Source organism: Adiantum capillus-veneris, chromosome 12 (assembly GCF_014529385.1).
Source record: "Adiantum capillus-veneris isolate H3 chromosome 12, ASM1452938v2, whole genome shotgun sequence".
Lineage (NCBI taxonomy): Eukaryota > Viridiplantae > Streptophyta > Polypodiopsida > Polypodiales > Pteridaceae > Adiantum > Adiantum capillus-veneris.
The window spans coordinates 93,940,504-93,963,198 of NC_140942.1; the positions used below are offsets into that span (position 1 = coordinate 93,940,504).

At 39.5% G+C, this 22,695-nt stretch overlaps 1 protein-coding gene across 1 annotated transcript in view; it reads left to right on the top strand.

Moving 5' to 3' along the window:
• The window catches only part of LOC147446151 (CDPK-related protein kinase-like), a 47,971-nt gene extending 43,599 nt beyond the window's left edge, over positions 1 to 4,372 (top strand). The window contains exon 6 of the mRNA XM_086524673.1: positions 4,151 to 4,372. Within this exon, the coding sequence (XP_086380799.1) occupies positions 4,151 to 4,372 (222 nt within the window). The remainder of the gene's footprint in view (positions 1 to 4,150) is intronic.
• Positions 4,373 to 22,695: the final 18,323 nt, after the last annotated feature.

Here is a 22,695-nt window from a genome sequence, read left to right on the forward strand (position 1 = left end):
TCATCCATGGCAAATTCCTACACTTGATGTGAAAATTTCCCAGAAAGAGGAGAAAAAAAGGAGGATCAACACATGCTATATAGCACAAACCATAAAAGACTGTAAGGGACATGTTATGCAGAAAACGATACTAACAAAAATTCTACACAAAATGACAAAATAGCCTACGCAATACCACCTGTAGTGGAAACAGAGGCTGAAATGAGCCAAAATCAAAATTATGAGCAGAACAAGCTCTTCGAGATTCCCTGAAATTTTTGTGGACCTATGAACGCTTGCCAAAGCTTGCAAAAATTGGAGAAAGTGAGTAGGTGTGTGCTAGAGCACCTAGCGACTAAGCCTGGGAGGATGCAACCATCTTTGATACCAATTGTTGAAATTAGGGTTGCAAGAAAACACACACGACTTAGAGAAGATGAAGAAAGCTCAAGGTTAACAATAGAGAGTATATTAGTTTGTGTGCAATGGAAAGATAAGTTAGCCCTAGGGTGATGCACATATACAATGCACGAGGGGAAAAAACTTCCTAGTGATGGAAAACATTCCTCGTTGTTCCTAAGTGTGTTCACACACATCACTACCACACGTATATGGTAACACTTGTGCACCAAACCTCCCCCCCCCCCCCTCTGCCCCCCTCCCCCACTCTTCCTTAAGCGTTAGTGATCTCTATCTCTTTGAAAAGAAAATCTTTGCTTCATACCTTTCCAAACCTTCTCCTCCCACTCCCTTTTATTCATTTCTCTTAAACCTTCTTCCCACACCTTCAAACCTCTCATATTACTTTTACCTTTCATCATTTCTTTGGAAGCCATAAGCACCCTAGTTAACAAAAAGATGCCAATTTTAACAAGAGAACTGTCCAAAGACGTGGACCGCCAAGAAGAAATGATGATTCAAATCACTAAAGAAGAAAATCCTCTGCACACCACTCAAGAGAGCGGTTCCGTGGTTGGAGCGTCCATTTTGACAATGATGCAAGTGCCCTTTTTGACGAGTATAGTCACCTCAACAACCATCCTTGCAAAAAACACGGGTAATGATCATCTTACTGATTTCTTTGAATCCGTGGTTGATAGCCACATCTCATCGGGTTGGATTGATTGCACATGTTGTGCCATACAATCACTTGTGCCTCAATCCCCCTTTGTTGTATTTTGGCCAACCCAGCCATTAGAATGAATGATGATTGTGTGGTTGAACTAACTTCTATTGCCGAAAGAGGTTACCACCCCATGATGGTTCGCTTCATTGTGTCCGAAGCTTTTCTCGGAAAAGATCTTATACCATATGATAGGCATGGAACTTATGGGAGAAAGTTAGTGATGTCGACCACATTTGATGACCAAATTAGAGACATTCCCGAGCTCTCTCACATGGAGGATAAAATGTTCATTTTATGGGACCAAAACCACTGTTTCCATGCGTAGAAAGATTGGGCATTATGGGAGTGGTTGGATGAATTCTTTACACAAAAGGTTGAGTGCACAATTGTGAAGTGAGACCTTGCAGAGATGGCATAATTTTTTTTTGGTGTTCGGCATAATCAACAAGTAAGTTTCTTCACACTTCAATTGGTGCACTTGATAATGTATTGTTTCATTTGAAATTAGGGTGACGCGAGTCCATGTGCCTCACACCATTGCTCAAGACATATCTATGATGCAAAAACTAGCACTTGCGGACCCATAGTCCTTATTGGACAAATTCAATGAAGAAGATAGGGCAAAAGCTTATAGGGCACTTTGTGGGACGACAATGAACCATTTAAATGTCTTAGACTACCTATGTCTTTGCTAGCGTAACTACTAAGGAAGGTAATTGTGAATTTATAATACACATCATTAGGTAAGCACATGGTTTTTTTTTTTGGAAATGAGTTTGATTTGGTGATTTTTATTGTAAGAAGAATTTGATGCAATGTATCGGCTAAAAACACAAAATTTACCAGTGAAGGGGATTAGAGAGTACCACATGCACAAAAATGATTACAAGGTTGGCTGTGAAAGAGACCGAGAATTTTTTTGTGCAAAAGGGACTAGAGACAGTAATCATAGCCAATCCCAAAAATGGAACAATTTTTTTTTCAAAAATGCATCTCTTTTGTGGTCTAGGGAGAGAAGGGTTGCAAAATGATCTCCTTCAGAGTCTACAAGGTTGCACGGGCACGGATTAGTCGTTCAAAGTAAGTACTGTCTGCTTTTGAGAGTGTTGTTTGTTCTCCATAATTTATTTAGAATGTTATCCAATGATAAATTGCAAAAAATATTGCCTGATTGATATATTGACCAAGGGTGACGTGTCATTAGTGAAGGCATCTATTCTGATGCAGAAGAAGACCTTCTCACAATGGTTAAGAATGCACGTATATTGGTGGCAGCTTCAAAGGTGAGCATACTAACACTAGAGTTTAAGGTCTTATCTAGTATTTCCATATTACTAATACTTAATGTGCGGGGGTGTATTGAATGTGGCAAAAAAGATGGAGCTAAGAACTCCACATTAAAATAGCTACATGCACGTGTTGCACATGATTGTGGCATGTCTCTTAGTGATGCATTGTAGGCTTTTCAACAAAAGCACATTGGCAAGGCTTTTGTGCGATGGAAGCAAACCATACGAGCTACCCACAATTCAAGGGGGGAGCCACATTTTTCTTGTATTGGCTGATGCATGCTATACAGGTATTGAATTATACAATATTAAAATTGTGTGTTATGAATGATGGAGTTATTCCTCTTGTTTTTTGTAGATGGTGGTTGGGCGCCCTTAAAATAGGTCTTCGTAAGCCATACCCTGAGCATCCTAGTGATGCATGGATGGAGTTTAAGAGAGAGGAGAGTGGTATCTATCCTGACAATTGGATAGAGAAGCTCCATGGTAAGGAAACTTGGAGAGATTGTCCATGGTTTTTGGACTATGCGGATGGTGAATATCCCGAAGACAAAGGTGAAGCATACAATGATAAGTAATTTTTTTCTTGTTCAATTAATGTGATTAGTTGGCTATAGTGTCCTCACTTGTTTTCTGGAATTGTAGCATTGCACAAGAAGGTTAAGAGTAAGGGCAAAAGCGAAAGTTTCACCATCAATCAGCCTCCCACCGATACCATTTTCCTTAGCACAACCAAGGGACGTCAAAGCCCAAAAATTGCAGTGGACAGACCTAAACAAGGTAAGAATAGAGAATGACCAGTCATCAGTGATTTTTTAGAGTTCTCGAAGGAGTTTCAAAGTGAAAGGAGCAAGCATGAAGGTGGTGGGTCAGATTATGAGTAAGGTGATTCTGAACGTCACTTGGAGTCATGGAGATCTAGTCCTTCCCTAGCTTCAAGATCTTGGGGTCCCAAGCGAGCCATATCCATTGCTATCGGACAAATCAAGGGCATCCACCCAATTTCTGGTCACCCGAACCACTTGACTTATTTCCACTAGGTAAGAAATGCCACCACAAAAAAATGCCTGTTTTGACAACAACAAAACTGTGATACCTAACATTTCATTAAATTTTGCATTTGACACACTTTCGGCTCACTTTGACGTGCAAATGGCAAAAATTTCAAGTGTTCGAGTAGTCCCAATACATCTCATAGTACTTGTTGATGTATGCCATCTACAGAAGGCTATCATGGACCCAAAGATTTCTTATGAGTGAGTTTATGAAACTTTGGTATCCACTTTGAATTTGGGCAGCACTCTCTCAATCTTCTTTTGCATGGCATTTATGTATTACAGGAGCCTTTGAGTGATCCAACATCTGATTGTGTCTCTCTCACACTTCAAAAAAATGGAGCCTGATTAGCAGCTTGGGTAGACCTTCCCACACATTGCAAATTTGATTTTGGCATTGTTGTCATATCCCAATGGAATGCATTCTTTGTTGAGCTCGTTGCCACCTTGGTTGCAAAATTTTTATTATCGGATGGCACAATAGTCATGGAATGCTGGACAGACCACTTGGCACTCATCATCGAGGACGCCAGGTTGCACGATGTTTTCCATCTTTGCACTATTTTTCTTCATATGGTGTCTCACACATACGTTGTGGTAGATGACTTCACGGATCTAGTAAGTTCTCAACCATTTCTCAACAAACTTCATGACTGGTAGATATTGGTGTGTTTTTTGTTTAAACAGTATCCATATTGCAGGTCCCGACCTTATTGCTGGTCATGCTCACACGTAAAATTGAAGGCCTTCGAGTGATTCCACTATACGATCGCCAAGCAAGAGATGTGGCAGCTGACAACGATGGGTTTGAGTTTGATTGTGACATGATTCGAGAGCCACTATGGGATTTTCCATGGATGCTAGATACCCTTAGAGCACCATTTTGGCATGGAGTGGAGAAGAGTAAGTTCTTTGCTCGATAAGTCTAGGAGGGCACTTTTATGCTCGTTTTTTGCCATTGAACTAGTTCGCCAATGTGCCATTGAAATGCCTGCTAATGTCTGTGCTTTTGTAAATAGATGGTTGTTGGGTACCTTCACAAAGGTTGGGGATGCAATTTTAGATAGTCTTGCAGGTTGTGGTGGCTTGGCAATGGAGTGGGATCATCTACAATGACATTACATCAACATTGATCGGGACAAAAAACTGCTTTTGGCACGTATTCAACCACAACAACGGCTTCCTATTGGTCTAGGATCGACTCATCATGTGGGCGAGGTATCATGTAGAGCACAATCACAGCCACCCCCGTCTCCTTCACGACATTGCCAAGAGTCGGTTGTTCCATCTGCTTCTCCTTTGAGAAGACCTTCAGCTATGGTTCCTAGTTGGCCAAGCTATTGTCAATTGCTCTATCGACCACTATTTCCCACACTGCCCATGGGACCCTCACCTGCACACGTCCCAATAGCGCAACCCCAGTCCCACTAGTGCAACCCCCACAGGATTTACAACCATCGGGAACCTAAATCCCAACTTGTTTTGATTACTCCATATTACCTTATTTCTATGTAATGGCACACCTGAACTTACTGGTTGGTTATACTATGTTTTAATTTTGCTAAATCTGATATGTGTTTGCTCTATGTTTTTTTCTTGTGACTATGTTTAACTTTTGAAGACAAGTCAATCGATGGTGGTTAATCTTACAATGATTTTTTTTTGTTCGTAATATTTTAAGTGAAAATATTGCGAAGGACACGGTGTGAATGACCTTTAAAGTAAAGATGCTTGCGGTTTTTTTATAAATAGCCAGAAGAACACTAGTTTCATTCATTCATTCATGCGCAAGTCACGCTAATTAAGTATCTATTTTCTAAAGTTATTCCTTGTGTTTTCTCTCATTCACATATTTACCATGCCTAGGGGAAATTGTGGAAAATTCAATCAGCATGGTCAACCCCCTCCCCATGTTGCAATTGACCCCATCAACAATGTGCACGCCAATTATATTCTCAATAGTGTATATGCTATGAATGCAGTATGCATAGCACAAAGTTCACACAACTACACGAACTCTCTTTGTGCAATCAACGAGGCCACAAGCTCTGTATTCAACGCCAAGCAAAGCCTTCGTTTCAATGCACATCCAACCGAAGGAGATATAGATCAAGTTGCCGCACTAGCCAACAATGCAAGTATGATTTGGGGGGAGCATGGTTTTCGCACCCCACAGGAGTACGGTGCATCCTTCAAATGACATGTGGAGGCTTGGGTATAAGTGTGGATGGCATACATTGTTGTGCAAGGAATAGTTAATGGAGCCAACAACGACAATAACAACAACTAGATCTCACCTTTCCTCGCGCTAATGTTGGAGAAATAAGACCTTGATAGCATATTAGCATATTGTATTGTTTTTTCTCCATATCTATCTTATTATAGTTGTTGTTTTTAGTTGTGTACTTTAAACCCTTTTAATAACAGTATGTGGTGTTATTATTGCAGTCTTTAAATGTTGTTCAAAATGGAATTTCATTATTATGGAGTGTGAACCATTGAAATTGATTTTCTGCATGTATATGAGTGCTCACAAGTGTGACAAAATAGAAGGACACTTATCTTGTTGGTGGTAATTCTTGTTGCCCAACATATAGCACAACATTTGAGAAGACAAGTCACATGTATGAGAGAGAGAGAGAGAGAGAGAGAGAGAGAGAGAGAGAGAGGTAAATGATGATGGAGAAGAAGAAGCTTGGGTGGTATAGTGATAGAACCATTTACCACTTTTTTTTAACACAGGTACAATCGTCATCAAAGCACACACATACCTGAGAGAGAGAGAGAGAGAGAGAGAGAGAGAGAGAGAGAGAGAGAGAGAGAGAGAGAGAGAGAGTAAAGTTGAGAAGGGAGAAATAATCTTTTTAGAATCTGCTCGTTGGATTCTAAAAAAGCGCTCACCAAAAAATGGTCGCCAAAAAATTACGTCCGTTCATACCCTCTGCCATATAGAGCAGTTCCTCCTACATTTGGTGTATCTCCTACTACTTTTGGGCTTCCCCTATTCCATATGCTAGAGATTTCTCAGCCATAGATATAGCTTCTTCTCACAACCCTCATTGGCACGACCCCTATTTTTCTCGAGAAAAAATCTTGTTTCTCGCAAGAGCATATGGCCCTCCACCATCCTTCTATCAACCACCTCACCCATGATGTATTGTTTATGTCACATGTATTTATTTTTTATGCAATGGAACATTCAAAATTTTTACTTGTTCTTCTAGATATACTATAATTTTGCAAGGGATCTCTCTTTGTTTTGTCATTAGTGTTAAGTGCATCCATGACGCTAAATAATTATTGGTTTGAATGTAAGTTACCATTGCTGCTAAATAGTTATTGGTTTGAATGTAAGTTACCCAAAGATGTGTAATCTTGAATGTTTTATTTTAGTTGAAAAGTAGACAGAGGACATGATGCGCATAGTTTTGGAAGTGAAGTCACTTAGGATTCTTTGAATATAGCTACACACACACACACACACACACACACACACACACACACACACACACAAAGAGAGAGAGAACGAGGATGAAAAACCAACAATAGTATAGATCTTGTTAAAATCTCACATCGAAGGTTGCGAGAGAGGAAGAATCTTTTGGGACTCTGCTTGATAGATTCCAAAAAAGCACTTACCAAAAATTGCTCGCCTAAGAATTATACTCATTTACTACCTCAAGTATTGGGTTACATGTAGGCTTCAAGTTGCTAGAGCCTAGAAGGAAACAAGATTGGCTTTGGGGAATAGACGTTCATGGGGAATAGACATTTTATTTAGGGTGGAGTCATTGTGGCATGAGGATGAAGCCAAACATGAGCGTAAGCTTAGCTTGCATGGATAGCTCCTTTTTAATGAGTGTTGGCGGAATCACGAGAATGATAGACTCTACAACCTCCACTTGTTGCGATAGAGACTTCTTTACAACACTATAGGCTCGATCTCCCAGCCCTTCTTTGAGAAGCCTAGTGCATTCAACTTGGGAGAAAGTTCTTTTGTTACTAGTTGGGATGCATTCTAACTGATTGTTTACTTCTTCCTCAAGAGCCAAGCTTTAACATTCTTCAGTTTTTCCTAGCCTCCCTCCCTTGATGCCTCAACACCTGTGACTTTAGTGTAGTCTTTGTGATTCAGACTCTTCAAAATGCTTGCAAACGAGACGCTTGGTCTAAGAGGAGCAAAAACCATGGATCCCTTGTTCACATTTGTATAAATCGGCCCCTTGGGCACACCCTCCGTGAGGGTCTTCACCTTGAAGTTGAATTATTAAGAAGTTTGGGCTTGCTCGTTTCCTTTTTCTTTCACCAAAAGCACCTTGTCCTCCAAGAGAGAATTATTAATTGATTGGCCCGAACCCCTTGTGGGAGACTCATCCTTTATCGTGCCGTTGTTTAAAGGACACGAAGTCATCACTTCCCCTTCATCCATCAGAGTTGCTCCATCAGTTGCTAACATTTTTCTAGCTATGAAAATTTGCAAAACATGATGATTCTCTCTTCCATAGGAAGGGCCTCAGATTCCATTTTTAACACTGTGCTGGAACAAAACTCCAAGCACTAAAGGGGGGAGGGGGGGCGAAGAAGCCCGGGAGAACAAACCCTATTAGAGGGGATACAAGCAAAAAGGAGCACTCAAGATAGGAGTACACGCTAAAGATAAAATACGTTGAAGATAAAATTACATCAAAGATAAAACTTAACTTGTGTACATTATAAGGATAATAGGCGTAGACAAGAAACGCTTATTATAGCTATAATTGGTGTGCTTATGGTGGAAGACAGTGAGTTTGACCAACTAGGGACAATACGCGCACGCTGAGGGGAGGGGATGAGGCGAGCAAAAGGTTGATGAGGAGGTGGGCATTGACGAGGGAGGGAACTCACCCACACACAGACAAAAGGACAAAGCAAGCGAAGCTGCCCACAGATGGGTAGAGAGCCGAACCAATAGCAAGGGGGCAAACATAGGGGATATCTATCTATCTATTTAGTGTCACCATTGCTACCACAAGATTTCTCCATTGCTAGACCTACAATCACACCATGACTAGACATTCGGCTTGTAGGTGAGGAAGGTTTCCAAACTTCTATTCACCAAGAGATCATAGCCTTTTAAGTGCTATTCTCCAAAGGTCCAAAGTTAATTTACTTTCTGGCATGTCTAAAAAGAATAAATGAATAAATAATATATTCATAGGAGTTTGATCCCATGATATGAGATATTGATAAAGGGTCCTTTCGTAAAAATTTCATTTTAATAGATTGTTTTATTATGATTGTAGGCACTTATTTAAATTTATTCTCATTTATCACCCCTTAACTTAGCAGGCCTTAGTGCCTCCCCACCTTGTTTTCTTTTTAAGTTTCTTTTGATTATTTTTTTAAAAATTGTGAATGGAAAGGTTTCCCTTTTGCAAAAGCATAGCACCAATACCATCCTTAGCCATGGCGGTAGGGCAAGGAATTCTACCTTTTTTCAAGTGTTAACACCCCGCTCTCCCTATTGGCTTGCCATTAATTAATCATATTTTTCCTAATGCCGAGGGGTTGGCCAATTATCCTATTATGCTTCATCTTTTTGTTTTGTGAAACTCAAAATTGTGAGTGATTATAATATTATAATGTCACAAGAAATATACAAATCAGCCTCAAGCTCAATCCGAGCCTTGAGGGACAAAAGGTTGCATCAAAACATAGTTAACAGTACCTAGAAGCGCACTATTACCCAAAGTCCAATCCTTTATCTAGCAAGTCTTTACTAGATGGTGACGGTCGCCCTAAGCCAATCATCCGAGTCATTCCTTTTACCTACCACATAAATATACTCCTTACTTTCTTGTGTACTCTTTGAGAAGCTAGCCACAGAGAGTTCACTATCAAAGACACGTAGTTCTTGGCCTTCTAGATGTTACGAAAGAAACAATATCTGACAATTTGAGTACATATTAGAAGTGCAAAACTTTGAAACTATTTCCCACCAAGGCATAGATCCTTCTTGAAGAACCCTATCTTCCATGTTCTTTGTATCCATTTGCAAACATTCCTTGCTAGACCTCTAATTGCCATGAATTCCATGAAAAAGTGGGTGAGGTCTTCGCTATCCAATCTATATCATGAGCATCGGATACCTCATACATGAATCTTGATGCCTATCGGCAAGGCCCCCCATATTACCTTCCATAGAAATATATTCATAAAATGAGGCCACTGTGGATTCCAAATGTTCTTCCGATGAAGATATCAACAGCAAAAGTCATGTTTCTTGCGACTATGAAAGTGATGACAATATTCAATTTTTGTTAGCCTTTATCTCTTGTAGTTTATTCTTGTTGAAGATTGCTTGGAATAGCATGCTCTCAGTCTTGCATACATTTGTTTTGCATACATTTGTTCCACGAGAGGTATCTTGCATATTGTCTCTTGGATTATAAACATTTTTGTCTCTTGATTTGGAAAAGTTATTTACTACTTAAGTGTGCTCTTTTATTATCTCACTTATCATAGCTCAACACCCAAGGGAAACATTGTTATGTGAACTTTGACGTATGTTGTATGCTTCTTGGGTTTTGTTACTATTTGGCCACATGGAAATACTCAATTGTGTGTGAAGCATGATTTCAATCTATCTGATAAATTAAAATTTGTTATATTGTCTCTCCAAATTAAAAAACAAAAGTTGTGTTCTTTCTTGTGATCCAATTCCTACATAGACATGATATTGAAGAACGAGATGACAAAACTGAAATTGTCATTTTGATAAGTTGATGTTGACGCTACATTTTAGTCAATTTTTGTCATTAATTGTTGCTCTACAATTCAATATAGCAAAAGAGGTGTAAATTTATGAGAGGAAGTTTCAGGTCATTATTTTCCTCATAAGAAATGGTAGAGAGAAAATACTTTTCATTTTTGAAAATGTAGACTTAAATTTCAAATTCAAAAAATTGAAAAAATACCTCTATCTTTTAATCATTTGCACGAGATGTGCCGCTTTCAAATCTCTTGGAAATGTATCCCTTTCCCAAAAAATCTCCCTCCCAAAGCATCAAATTTTCCCTGCTTAGTTATGTCAAGCACCTTCCTCTTCACCATATCCAAACTTTGATCTTGGTGTTGCAGCCATGAATCTTGCTGGAAGAAGTATCTATCATCTCCATATTGAGTTGGAAGATGAATATTCCCTTTTCAAAAAGAAAGAGGGTTTCCAAAACTTCTGTTTTTTTCATCAAAGCAATGAGATTAGATAGAAAGAAGCACATTGACTTTCAAAAAGATGGCATATTGTATCCCATAGACCCCATCACCAAAAGCACCCCACCATTCTTCAACTACTCTTCATTATTGAGGTTTGTAGGAGATGGCATAAAGTAGCTATCCGACTATACATTAAACCTTGTAGGTAGAGAGGGACATTCTTAAGATAGAAAATCTTATGCTAAAACTATTCAAGGATGGTCTTAACCATCAGCTTCAAGAAATCAAGGAGAAGATAAAGAACCTATAATCATTATTGAATAAAGTCAAGAGAAAGAAGAGAAAGCTTGGGACTAAGAAGAGACCAATGCAATTGAAGAACATTAAGAGTCTCAAGCGAGGAGGTGGAGGCTACAATAGAAGAATCAAAGAAGTGAGTTAAGATTACTTTATTATTCAAGCTGGTGTACTTGTTTTGTGAGTTGGTATCTTTGGGTGCTAAAGTCTTTGTTTGTGTTTACCTTAAGTCCTTAATTTAGTCAGACTATTCACAAGGAAATATGAAAGATGCATCACAATATTTATGTGATAGTCATTGCAAATGTTATTGTTGGGAACCTATTACATGAGAGAAGGTTCATGAAGGTTAACTGAATTCTCTTTTTTGTAGCATTTAGCTACAATCACTCTTCAGTTTATAAATAAATATGGAATCTTTTCTACTCAAGGTATGGACAAGTACCAATACAAAGCAAGAATTAAGTTTTTCAAGAACATTACAAATGGTGGAGGATCTCAAAAAACTAATAGCTTGCTTAAAGTATTCTAGTGGTTTACAAACAAGTGTGACATAAAGAAAATCAAAAGAAGCCAAAAATTTGAGCAATATCTACTGCAGAGGTAGTGGTTTTGACTGGGACAAGGTGAGCTACTTTGGTGACTTTATCCACCATCACAAAAATTGAATCAAAATTTCCAACAGTCTTGGGTAACCCTGTTACAAAATCCATATGGATGCACTCCCACTTCATTGCAGGTTTATCCAATGGTTGTAGCTTCCTAGGAATCTTAACTCTTTCAGCCTTCACCTTTTGGCATACCAAACACTTCTTAACATACTCTAAGGTATCTTTTTTCATCTTAAGCCAATAGAAATTTTGTTTAAGAGAAGCAAACATTTTGTGATAACCTGGGTGAGTTGCAAGTAGAGTTTCATGAGCTTCCTCTAGCATTTGCATCCTTAAGCATGTAGGTATGCACAATCGATTCCTGAAGAATAAGAGTCCATCTTGAATAGAGTAGTCTTCCAGATATCTTTTCTGAACTTGAGCTTGGATTTCTTGGATCAATGGATAAAATTTCTCATCAGTTTGGAGGGCGTTTTGTACTTCCTCGGGTAGAGTTGAATGGACTAGCGTAATGGCAAGGGCGACTACTCATCACCTCAGAGCATCTACAGCTTGATTTTACTTGCCTGGTATAAATTTGATCTCAAAAGTGAACTCTTTTAGGAATTCAACCCATTGCCTTTGTCGCATATTGAGATATGGCTGGGTGAAAATCCACTTGAGACTTTTGTGGTCAGTAACAAGCTCAAACATCTGACCTAGAAGATAGTGTCTCCACTTTTTGAGAGCATGAACCACAGCTAGTAGTTCAAGGTCATGGGTGGGATAATTCTTCTCATGAATCCCGAGTTGTTGTGATTCATAGGCTATGGGATGGCCTTCTTGCTGTAGGATTCCACCTACACCTTGTATGCAACATCCAATATCACCTCAAAGGTTTTTCAAAAATCTAGAAGTTTGAGAATAGGTTCACTGGCCAAGATCTCCTTTAATTTGTTGAAGAGTCTATCTCTCTAGTCGGACCTATGTGAGTTCAGTGAGAGGACCTATGATGAGTGCATAGTTTTGATAAATACTCTACACCATCTTGTGAGGCCAAGGAATCCCCGTACTTTTGAAACATTCTTTGGAATAGGCCACTGAACTACAGGTTCCACCTTAGGTGGGTCAGTGGGAGAAAGACCATCCTTTGAAACTATGTATCCCAAATAGGAAATCTTCTCCACAAAGAAAGAGCATTTGCTCCGCTTGGCGTAGAGCTGGGCTTTTATGAGAATCTCTAAGACATGGCGTACATGTCGTTTGTGATCTTCTCTAGTCTTTGAATATATAAGGATGTCATCAAAGAAGACTAGAACAAGATCATCTAACTCTATCCTGAAGAGGTCAGTCATGAGACGATTAAATGTGATAGGGGCATTAGTTAGGCCAAAAGGCATGACGATGAACTCATAATGCCCAAACCTTGCTATTGTTTGGGCACTAGGAATGAGCTCAATCTCGTGCACTAATTCCCTAGGTGGTGGAAGATTTGTCAACTCCTCTTGAAAAATATCTTGATATTTTAGCCATTCAGGCTCTGATTCTTCTGATTCAGTCTTTGGTTTATTGAGTCTTATAACATAAATTGACAGTCCTTTTGTCATAAAAATTAATATCTATCCAACCCAAATGATTTTCTCATATTAAACTGATCACTTAATGTGGGAGAATACACGGGAACAAGGGTTAAGATATAGACATGTGCTTATAGATCTATCTCAACACGGGACCAATGGTCAAGGGGCCCAAATGAGAGATGGTCTATCAAAGAGCAAGGCTAACCAATGGAGCATAAGACCTTAGGGTTAGCTTCATTGAAGACCTCCAATAATGTGTGTAAAAGTCCTTTGACCTTAGGCAAGCTAGGGCTGAGCTTGAGGTGGGAACCCGGCCTAAGCTCGAGGTGCTTGTCCTGCTTGAGGTGCTTGTCGTGCTTGAGGTGCTTGACATGCTTGAGGTGCTTGATTAAGATGCTTGAGCTGCTTGACTGGCTCCATGCTTGAGGTGCTTCACTTGCTACATGATTAAGGTGCTTGAGGTGCCTTGAGATGCTTGCCTGAGATGCTTGTGGGAACACCCCCTAGTTCAAGTGCTTTGTCATGCTTGATGACTAAGGGGCTTGCTCATCCAAAGTCAAAACGATCCCTACAAGGAGGGGGGCGAGCCTACAAGGGGGGGGGGGATGAGAGAGAACACACACACACACACACAAGGGAAACCCTAGCTTGAAGAGGCAGCAAGGACACTTGTCAAGTTCCTCCTCATGTTGCCCTCATGGTGTGCCTTAAGCCTATTGGTTGGCCACCCAAGGGGTCCAATGATAATTTAGGATATTTAATTAATTGATTTTGCATTTATCAAGTCCTCTCTCTCAAAGGGGAAAGGGAGACACTTATCCCAAGGCTACCCCTGTTGCTTGTAATGGCTCCTGCTTGTGATTGGCTAGGCTTGGAGGGGTCCAATGAGCTTCAAGCATGAGCTACAAGGGGGGGTCGACCCAAGCAAGCTAGGGGGTTGCTTAGGGGGTATACTCACCCACACACACTCACAAACACTCTCATGGGGTGCTATGCAAAGTGCAAGAGCTCCATCTCCTTCTCGAAGCTCCTTGAGAAGTAGAGAGCCTACACCAACTCTCTTGGCTATGGAATGCAAATCCAACCAAGAGCTATGCTTCAATGCTTAAGCTTGCCATCTTCTTCTTCTCCATTACTATGCTATTATGTATGCTAGCAACAAGAGTATGATAAGTGAGGAACTAATTCTTTCTCCTATGAAATGTTTCTTCTTCCTCTTCCCTACCCTCATTCCCTGCTAGCTCTCTCCACCTTTGAAGGTGTTTGAGGTCTTGGGATTGAGGCTTGGGATAGTTAATGCTTTCTACAAGTGCATGTTATGCTTATTGCAAGAACGATAATGGTTTATTGCAAGTAGATTAATTACTTAATGCAAGTAGATTAATTGTATTGCAAGGTAGATTAATTATTGCTTTAAGCACAAGTTGATGCATAAAAGTATACATCTTCATGCACTCAAATGATTTAGGGAACACAAAGATTAATGATGTTCACAAGTTCTTGATTGTTTTCAAGCTAAGATTGATTGTTGAAATTATGCAAAATCTTGGTGTGTGAACCTTCCATCTCCATATTGCCAAGGAGATCTCAAGGAACACAAAGATTGTATTGTACCAAGTCTCTCTTAATGAGAGAATCTATAATACAAATGCCTTTTGGAGGGGGGACCGGCTCCACATAAATCCGGTCCTTAACTGTTGTCATATTCTCTACACTCTCTCTCTTGTAAAAGTATTGTTCATGCTTAGTTAATTAAGTGTTATGATAGAGTTGCTACTACCAATTAAGTTCACCCTCTATGCTCTCAAAATTGCTCACTCTAAATTCCGCTATTCTCTAAGTTCATAGGCCATTCCCATTACATTGGTATCAGAGCATTTGGTTTCTCTTTTCTTGCTTAAGAAGAGGGGTCCTTAAGTAGCCTATAAATGGTTGATGTTGTTAATTATAATAGGGTAAGTGGAACTGGGATCTAATATCGGTTTTGTTAAGCCCACTATGTGGGGGATGCTGCACACCTCGGGAGCTTTGGACTTAATAATGGAGTCTTTTTAGACTTGCCTACGGCTTTACCATTATTGAGCCATAAGAAGTCCAAAAGGAGCTAGCCCTTGGCAATTCTGCTATGTTAGACCTACTCCTCTACTCTCTATAATTAACCACTTTGAGCTGTGGGTGTAGATACTTAAGAGCCGATTTTCAAAGGCTAAGAGGAGTGGCAACTAAGGTTTTGAATTGCCAAAGCATACACTAAGTACATACATAAATTCTGTTAACATGGCTGACAATAATCAAGAGAGTAGAATGAACATTGATAACTTTGATTTTGCACATGAAAGTGCTAATGATGATGCTCCCATGTTTATCAAATGTCTTGTTTCTAAGCTGCAACAAGCTATGGAAAACCCATTCCTACAAGGTGAAGTTTTCCAACAACTTCATAGTTATGGGATTCTCCAAACTCCCCCAAAAGAGAGAGCACCTGAGAAGTCTCTTCATGAGATTTCCAAGAGAGGGCTCTCTATGGCGAGAGAAGAGGAGAACCCATACGAAGCGCTTAAATGTTTACTAGCGGGCTTACCTCCATCCAAGAAGAAAGATAAAGTCTCTACTTTAGAGCCTTCACCAAGAGGAGGAGAAGGAAGTGAGTCTTCCAATACTTCCAAAGATATGGCTCCAAGAAGACAGCAGCCTCAACGATCTCCAACTTTCCCCAAGAGGGAAAGATCACTGCAAAGTCCTCCTCCTTGTTATCACAAAAGGGAAGAGAGGTACCAAATAAAGGAAAAGGAGAGAAAGAGGTCACCCTCTTCTCCATCTTCATCAACTTCCTCATATTCCAATGAAGGTAGCGGCTCTTCTCTCAAAGAGCCCAAGAGGAAAGGCCATCGCAAGTTCTATCCGGTATGGAGAAGGTCCAAGAAGCTAAAGAAGTTCAAAGAGGGAGGGAAGAACACCACTTTCCTTGCCTATGCTGGCACCTTTGGTGCTATGGACAAGGTCTTGGCCTTCATCCAACAGCTTGATGAGGCCTTTGGTGATGAGGGCTTCATAGAGTCCTCTAAACTGCGTCAAGTATCTATGCATTACCAAAGTTCCGCTCGACAATGGTGGGATAGCCTACAAGCCCAAAGAAAAGCTCCAAAGACATGGAAGGCTTTAAGAGCCTCCATCATAAAACAGTTTCTGGCTATCAACGCTCAAGAAAATGTCCTCACAGAATGGCAAAACTTGAAACTCTCTCCCTACGAGTCTATCCAAAAGTATGTAGATAAGTTTTGGGATTTATTTCTCAAAGCCACTATCTACAAAAAGATAGACTTTGGAGAGCAAGAGCAACAATTATGTGCGGGTATTTCTGAAGAGAAGGCCGAGTATATTAACTCACAAAGGCCTAATACCATATCAGCGGTCATACACCATACTATGGTCGCCTCTAAAATCGATTCCCAACAAGGGGTTAAGAAAAACTCTAAACCCATGGAAGTGAAGGATCAAAATGAGCCTAGAGGGAGGACTAATGCTCAAACTTCCTCCAAAGGCAACTCTAGCAACACTGATAACAAAGTTAAGGAGAAAGGAGTCTATAAAGGTAAGAATAAACTCTCTGCAATAGAGCTAGAGTGTTATCGTAAGGATAACAAATGCTACAAGTGTGGACAACAAGGGCATGTCTATCGTGCTTGTCCCCAAAGAAATGCACGCAACAAGCCACCTTGAGTTTCTATGTTGGAAACTCCAAAAGAGGATGCTTATAGAAAAAGGCTTTTGTTTTTCCTATGCTAGAAGATATGTACATACATGTTTATGAGTCGGGTAGTATCCTATCCCTTGTAAATATGCATGCTTTCACAAGTTAATGAAAATTTATATTTTCATATATATGATTTCTGTTAGAAAGTCTATAAATGAATTTAATGTTTCAACCAATAACAATATTATTAAATAAATTAAAAAAAAAAACGGGAATCAAGAGGAATTAGAATTGTCTAAATTCCTAAATGGATTCCAAAATGTTTTTAATGATGATACCCCCGTGAGCTATCTCCACAATTAATGAGGGGACAATGGCCATACAATGGAGCTTTTACCATGAAGCTCATTGCCTAATAAGCCTCCTTATTGAGCTTTACAAGCTCCACAAGAGGAGTTCAAAAAGGCAATAACATGGACTGGTAAGTTTCAAGAGAGATTCAATAATTAGGTCACATTATCTCTAAAGGTGGTATTTCTATGGATCCACAAAAGTAGAGGTAATAAAAGATGGCCTAATCCAAGGAATCTACATGAGTTGCAAAGCTCTAAAGGTATGAGTGCATACTAAAGATGCTTCATAGGAAAAATCCATGCTTATAGCAGGTCCAATACATGACTTAACAAAAAAGAACGTTAAGTATACATGGACCGCAAAGAGAGAAAAATACTTCTAAAAAGTTTAAAGAGAAACTTATTTCTCAACTTATGGGATCTCTCAAAGCTATTTGAGGTCCAATGTAATGCCTGGATGATTGCCTTTGAGCAAAACTTTGCTTCAAGAAGGGAATACCATAGAATACGAAATTCAAAGACTCAACTCCAATGAGCGAATGTTGGTCATATACAAAAGGACCTATGAGCTGTTTTAAATGCTCTAGACACATAGAAGTACTTCTTGCAGACTCCATTCATGATGCAAACTAAGCTCTCGGACAATCAAATGAGGTAGGAAAATTTATTTTTGCAACTTAAATTCTACTTTGCTCACATTGCTGGCAAGCACAATCATGTAGCCGATACACTTTCCCAATGGCCAAGGGTAGATAGGATATCAATAGCAACTTACAATGAGCTATGTTTTATGATAGTTAAATATGCTTCTAACCCAGGCTTTAGGGATATGATAATAGCCTTACAAATGGAAGAAAAAGAACCACTCACGTAAAAGGATGGTTATCTTCCATACCTCAATAGGCTATATCTTCCTTGCTTCCCATGCTCCTTCCATATGCGGGGCAAAGAGGAATTCGAATTTGCTCTGCTAGAAGTAGAAGCATACTTGTATTGGCTTACCGAGAAACAATAACATACAAGAGAATGTTTCAAAATGTATGGTATACCAAAAGATGAAGTATGAAAAAAGGACCATGGCTTGCCAACATCTAATAGTGTTGGATAGAAATCCTACCATGACCATTAATTTTTGATAGAATCTCTATCAGAACTAGAGTAACCCTCTTATGTCGGCCTACTATTCCAATGGATGGCCAAAAGATACAAAACTAATAACCATTGATCTACTAAAAGTCTATGATTCGAAGTAGATCAATGCTCAAAATGAGAGAAGTACTTATCTTAACAACAATATGTCTCTAATAACGTGAACATACTTCTAAGGAGAAACTACCTTTCAAGGCTAAAGATGGAAGATCCGAAAGTCCCTTGTAGCTTAAGATACCTGGGAAGATCTTCATTGCACAAGAGTATAGCCGAGATCAAAAAGAATCTTTTTACAAGATTAAACAGGCTATATCCATTTATTAGCTAGGCAAAAGAGGCTCTTGTCGTTAGGCACAAAAGAGCCTTATCCTTTAAAAAAAAAAAAGGTTGGGTCTTACTAAACTTTCCCAAGGCTCATCTAAGGCAAATTACACACAAATGAAGACCCGCCACAGATCGAGGATGAAGCAGAGGAGCTCCAACCCAAGTTCATCCTTCAACAAGAAGATAAGGTATTAAGAAATGGTAAGATTAAGGACAGTATCTTATTTAATTATCCTTTCAAAGATGCTAAATGCATGCAAAGAACATGGCTTAAGGATAATATGAACCTTGTTAATGATTCTTACAATGACACAAAAGAGTAAGAAAATGTAAAAGAAATGCATTTTAAATGATCAATGTTTTTGTCTTATAAGACTCTCTTTTTATGTTTTGTGCACAAATTTTAAAGTATGCATACTTAGGATCATGTTTGTGGTAACTACGTCTCCCAAACACCAAGTAGACCTTGTCACTCTACTTTGGAAGTATGATATGGACTAAAAAGATCACACATGCTTGCGGCAGACAATGTCTCTCAAGCACCAAGTGGATTAGTCATCCACTCTGGAATGATGTCGTAGGGTAAAAATGGATCCTCTACCCGCTAAGACCAATGGACTAAAGGGTGAGACTTTACCATCTCTACCTCATAGTCAAGGACGACTATGATTTCAAGAGAGAGGTAATGTCATAAAAATTAATATCTATCCAACCCAAATGATTTTCTCATATTAAACTGATCACTTAATGTGGGAGAATACATGGGAACAAGGGTTAAGATATAGACATGTGCTTATAGATCTATCTCAACACGGGGCCAATGGTCAAGGGGCCCAAATGAGAGATGGTCTATCAAAGAGCAAGGCTAACCAATGGAGCATAAGACCTTAGGGTTAGATTCATTGAAGACCTCCAATAATGTGTGTAAAAGTCCTTTGACCTTAGGCAAGCTAGGGCTGAGCTTGAGGTGGGAACCCGGCCTAAGCTCGAGGTGCTTGTCCTGCTTGAGGTGCTTGTCGTGCTTGAGGTGCTTGACATGCTTGAGGTGCTTGATTAAGATGCTTGAGCTGCTTGACTGGCTCCATGCTTGAGGTGCTTCACTTGCCCGTGCCTAAAAATGGATGCGGTTGCACAGATTTGAGAAGGGCCTTGAGGTCCTTGTCACGCCCAAAATCCTTTACAAGGGTTGCAGCAAGCGACATTTGGTTGGGACGTGGCATAGGGGTAACTTGGGGTGTTGGTGGCATTTGTGAATCGAATGGTATATGATATGAAGCACTAACTATTGGTAAATTCTGAGCAGCGTGACTTCTTGTGAGTCTACGTGGCATATTTTTATGGTTGTGACCAAGAAATATTCTTTCTCTTAGCAATCGAGTTGAAAAACCTTTCAGATATACAAGACTAGTTAAATTCTTTTTAAAGATAGACCTTTCAAAAAGGTAAACTCTTTGTTATTTTTCTCTCTTTCAGAACTTCTTTTTTTCTATTATGCCAAAAACTTTCTACATCTCAGGGAAATACTTACTGATATAGGCTTGCACTTCTTTAGTAATTTCTAGACATCAAGTTCTTCCATCTCTTGCTTTGTCACAATACGGACTTTAAAGCCCTAAGGTTACAAGTCACAGAAAGTACAAGTCTGTGTACTCGAGAAGACAGTGACTTGCAAGCACATATAGCCTCACCAACTTGTTTCCAAGGGTTATGTGTAAATGGTCCAGTAAGTGTTGTTCTTTGTCGTGGGTAGATAAACATCTTATCATGAGGGAGATTGGTTATTAATAGAAGAAGATTTCTTTCATATTCTATGGCATGAGAACAAATAATAAAATAGCAATTGTGACCTAGTCCCAATTTCTCCCTCATCATGGCTAGGCAAAGATTATTTAGAAGGTGTTCATGGCCCCAAAGAGTTACTTCAATTATGTTGCATTGGATCTTCCACATTTGTTGAGCTCCGATTGTCCCTTTACAGGAAAGAGGAGGTGAACAAAGTGTTCCAACATGGCCTCCTTTTGTTCCATAGTTGCTTCTTCCATTTGCTTTTGGACAATTTTGAGTACTTCCTCTTCTTGAGAGGTCCACGTCATCTGAAAGATTTTATGTAATTTGAGAAGTTATTTTTTATTATCTCACTCTTTTTTGCAACAGTCAATAAAGACCTTTATCTATCCAAGGATAGAAACCACACTCTGATACCACTTGTGAGGGCCATGCCCGGGGACCACCGACTGTACCATCTCCAAATGGATACATCGTGATCTCCAACATCCCTCCCGCTTGAGACCGACACCAAGACATGATTCCTCCTGCTCTTCGATGCCAACTCAAGGGGGTGATAACATTCACTTTCTCTCATATGGATCCCTTAGCCCCTAAGCACATTTTCTTACTAGTCCAATTTTCCAATCGAAGTCATCATACTAACTTTAAACTCAGTCATCCAGTGGGAGTTCTCTAATTCACCCTTGATTCAAGGTCACTGATGCTTTTTTCTTGATTATGACCGAGCACAACCGTCAATGAGTTCCCCTAAGGTGAGTGTATTTATAATCTACGCAAATCCCTTGATCCCAAATTTTTTTTCCGCTCCATAGATCGGAATCCCTTTCCCCCGCTCTTGACTTTATTTCTAGGACAACATGAAATTGGGTTCAACTTTTCGGCCAACAATTAACCCTCTAAAATCCACCCACCCACCAAACCGTTTGATAAATGCACCTTACCAAGGTAATACTATGATACTAGAAATCAACATTCCAATCATATCGAACCAAGAATATATTTAAAGCATTTGAAAGCAGCATGCAAACTATTGCATACCCTTGCAAATGTGCATTTATCAGGTCATTCCCACCTTTTTCATTTATAGAAAATTTTAACTTCCTTTTTCCTTTAATATTAGTAAAATTATCTAGTTATCTTTCGAGCAATCACATATACTCCTCCAGGCATACCCTTATCCTCGTCCCAGAACTCGGGTATCCTGTCTCCTCTGCCACGTGTGGAGGTGGCGCCTTTACACAGATTCTGATTCTTATTTTTCTTTATCTTGAGTGGGAAAGGCTTCAAAGATAATCTACTTTAGATTTCTTTTAAATCAATAATCTCGAGAAGAAGAGCAAGGGTCCGGCTAATGAGGATAATTGCGGAATAGCCCATTTAGATTCCTAGCCTTTCCAAGTTCCTTTTTTACCAAACTATTTGAAGAGTTCTTTGATTAAATCACATCCTCCTCCCTTATCATGATCCCTACATGGATCCTTTTTCCTTCCTTCTTTTCCCGTCGGCATCAGGTCTACCTAGACTAGACCGATTTCCAGACGCATCCGTGGATTCCTATCACCCGGTCGGGACACACTCCCATTCAATCCCATTTCTTGGGCAGTGAATGAATGCGAGCTCAAAACATAGACCAAAGGTTATCAGTCTTGGCCAAAAAAGGACCATCCATTGTTATATCCCACAGGTAAACACCTGTGCCGACCTTTTTTTCCAAACACGAAGACAAGTTCACACTTAAATATCTATGTTATGCTAGAGCTATCCATGTCAATCTTCTTGGAAAAGTTTTTAATCTTAGTTTAAATTTAGATTAAGCTCCTTGAGTTATAATCCCTTAATTCCTACTTCTTTCTAATTTTCTACTCAAAATAAGATCTTTAAAAAAACAACAAATCTCTTGGGAGTTTAAGGTTTTGTCTCAACATAAGTTTCGAGTTAACCCCGACTTTGATAAATCCCATTTTGGTCCCTTTTTATCATTGCCATCCATGGGAAATCTCCATGGAAGTGATGAGAGTTTTATATTCAAGCAATACGAACGCGACATCCGTGAAGATATCCCCTTACTTCCTCCTTGGAATTTGCAAAACAAACTTGAAAGTAGTCAAACTTGAAATGAACAATGCATATGATTTCTATAATGGGTTTTTCTTAGTGTACCCTTTTTATCATTGCCATCCATGGGGCATCTCCATGGAAGCGATGGGAGCTTTATGTTCAAGCAACACAATCGCGACATCCGTGAAGCTATCCCCTTACTTCCCCCTTCGAATTTGC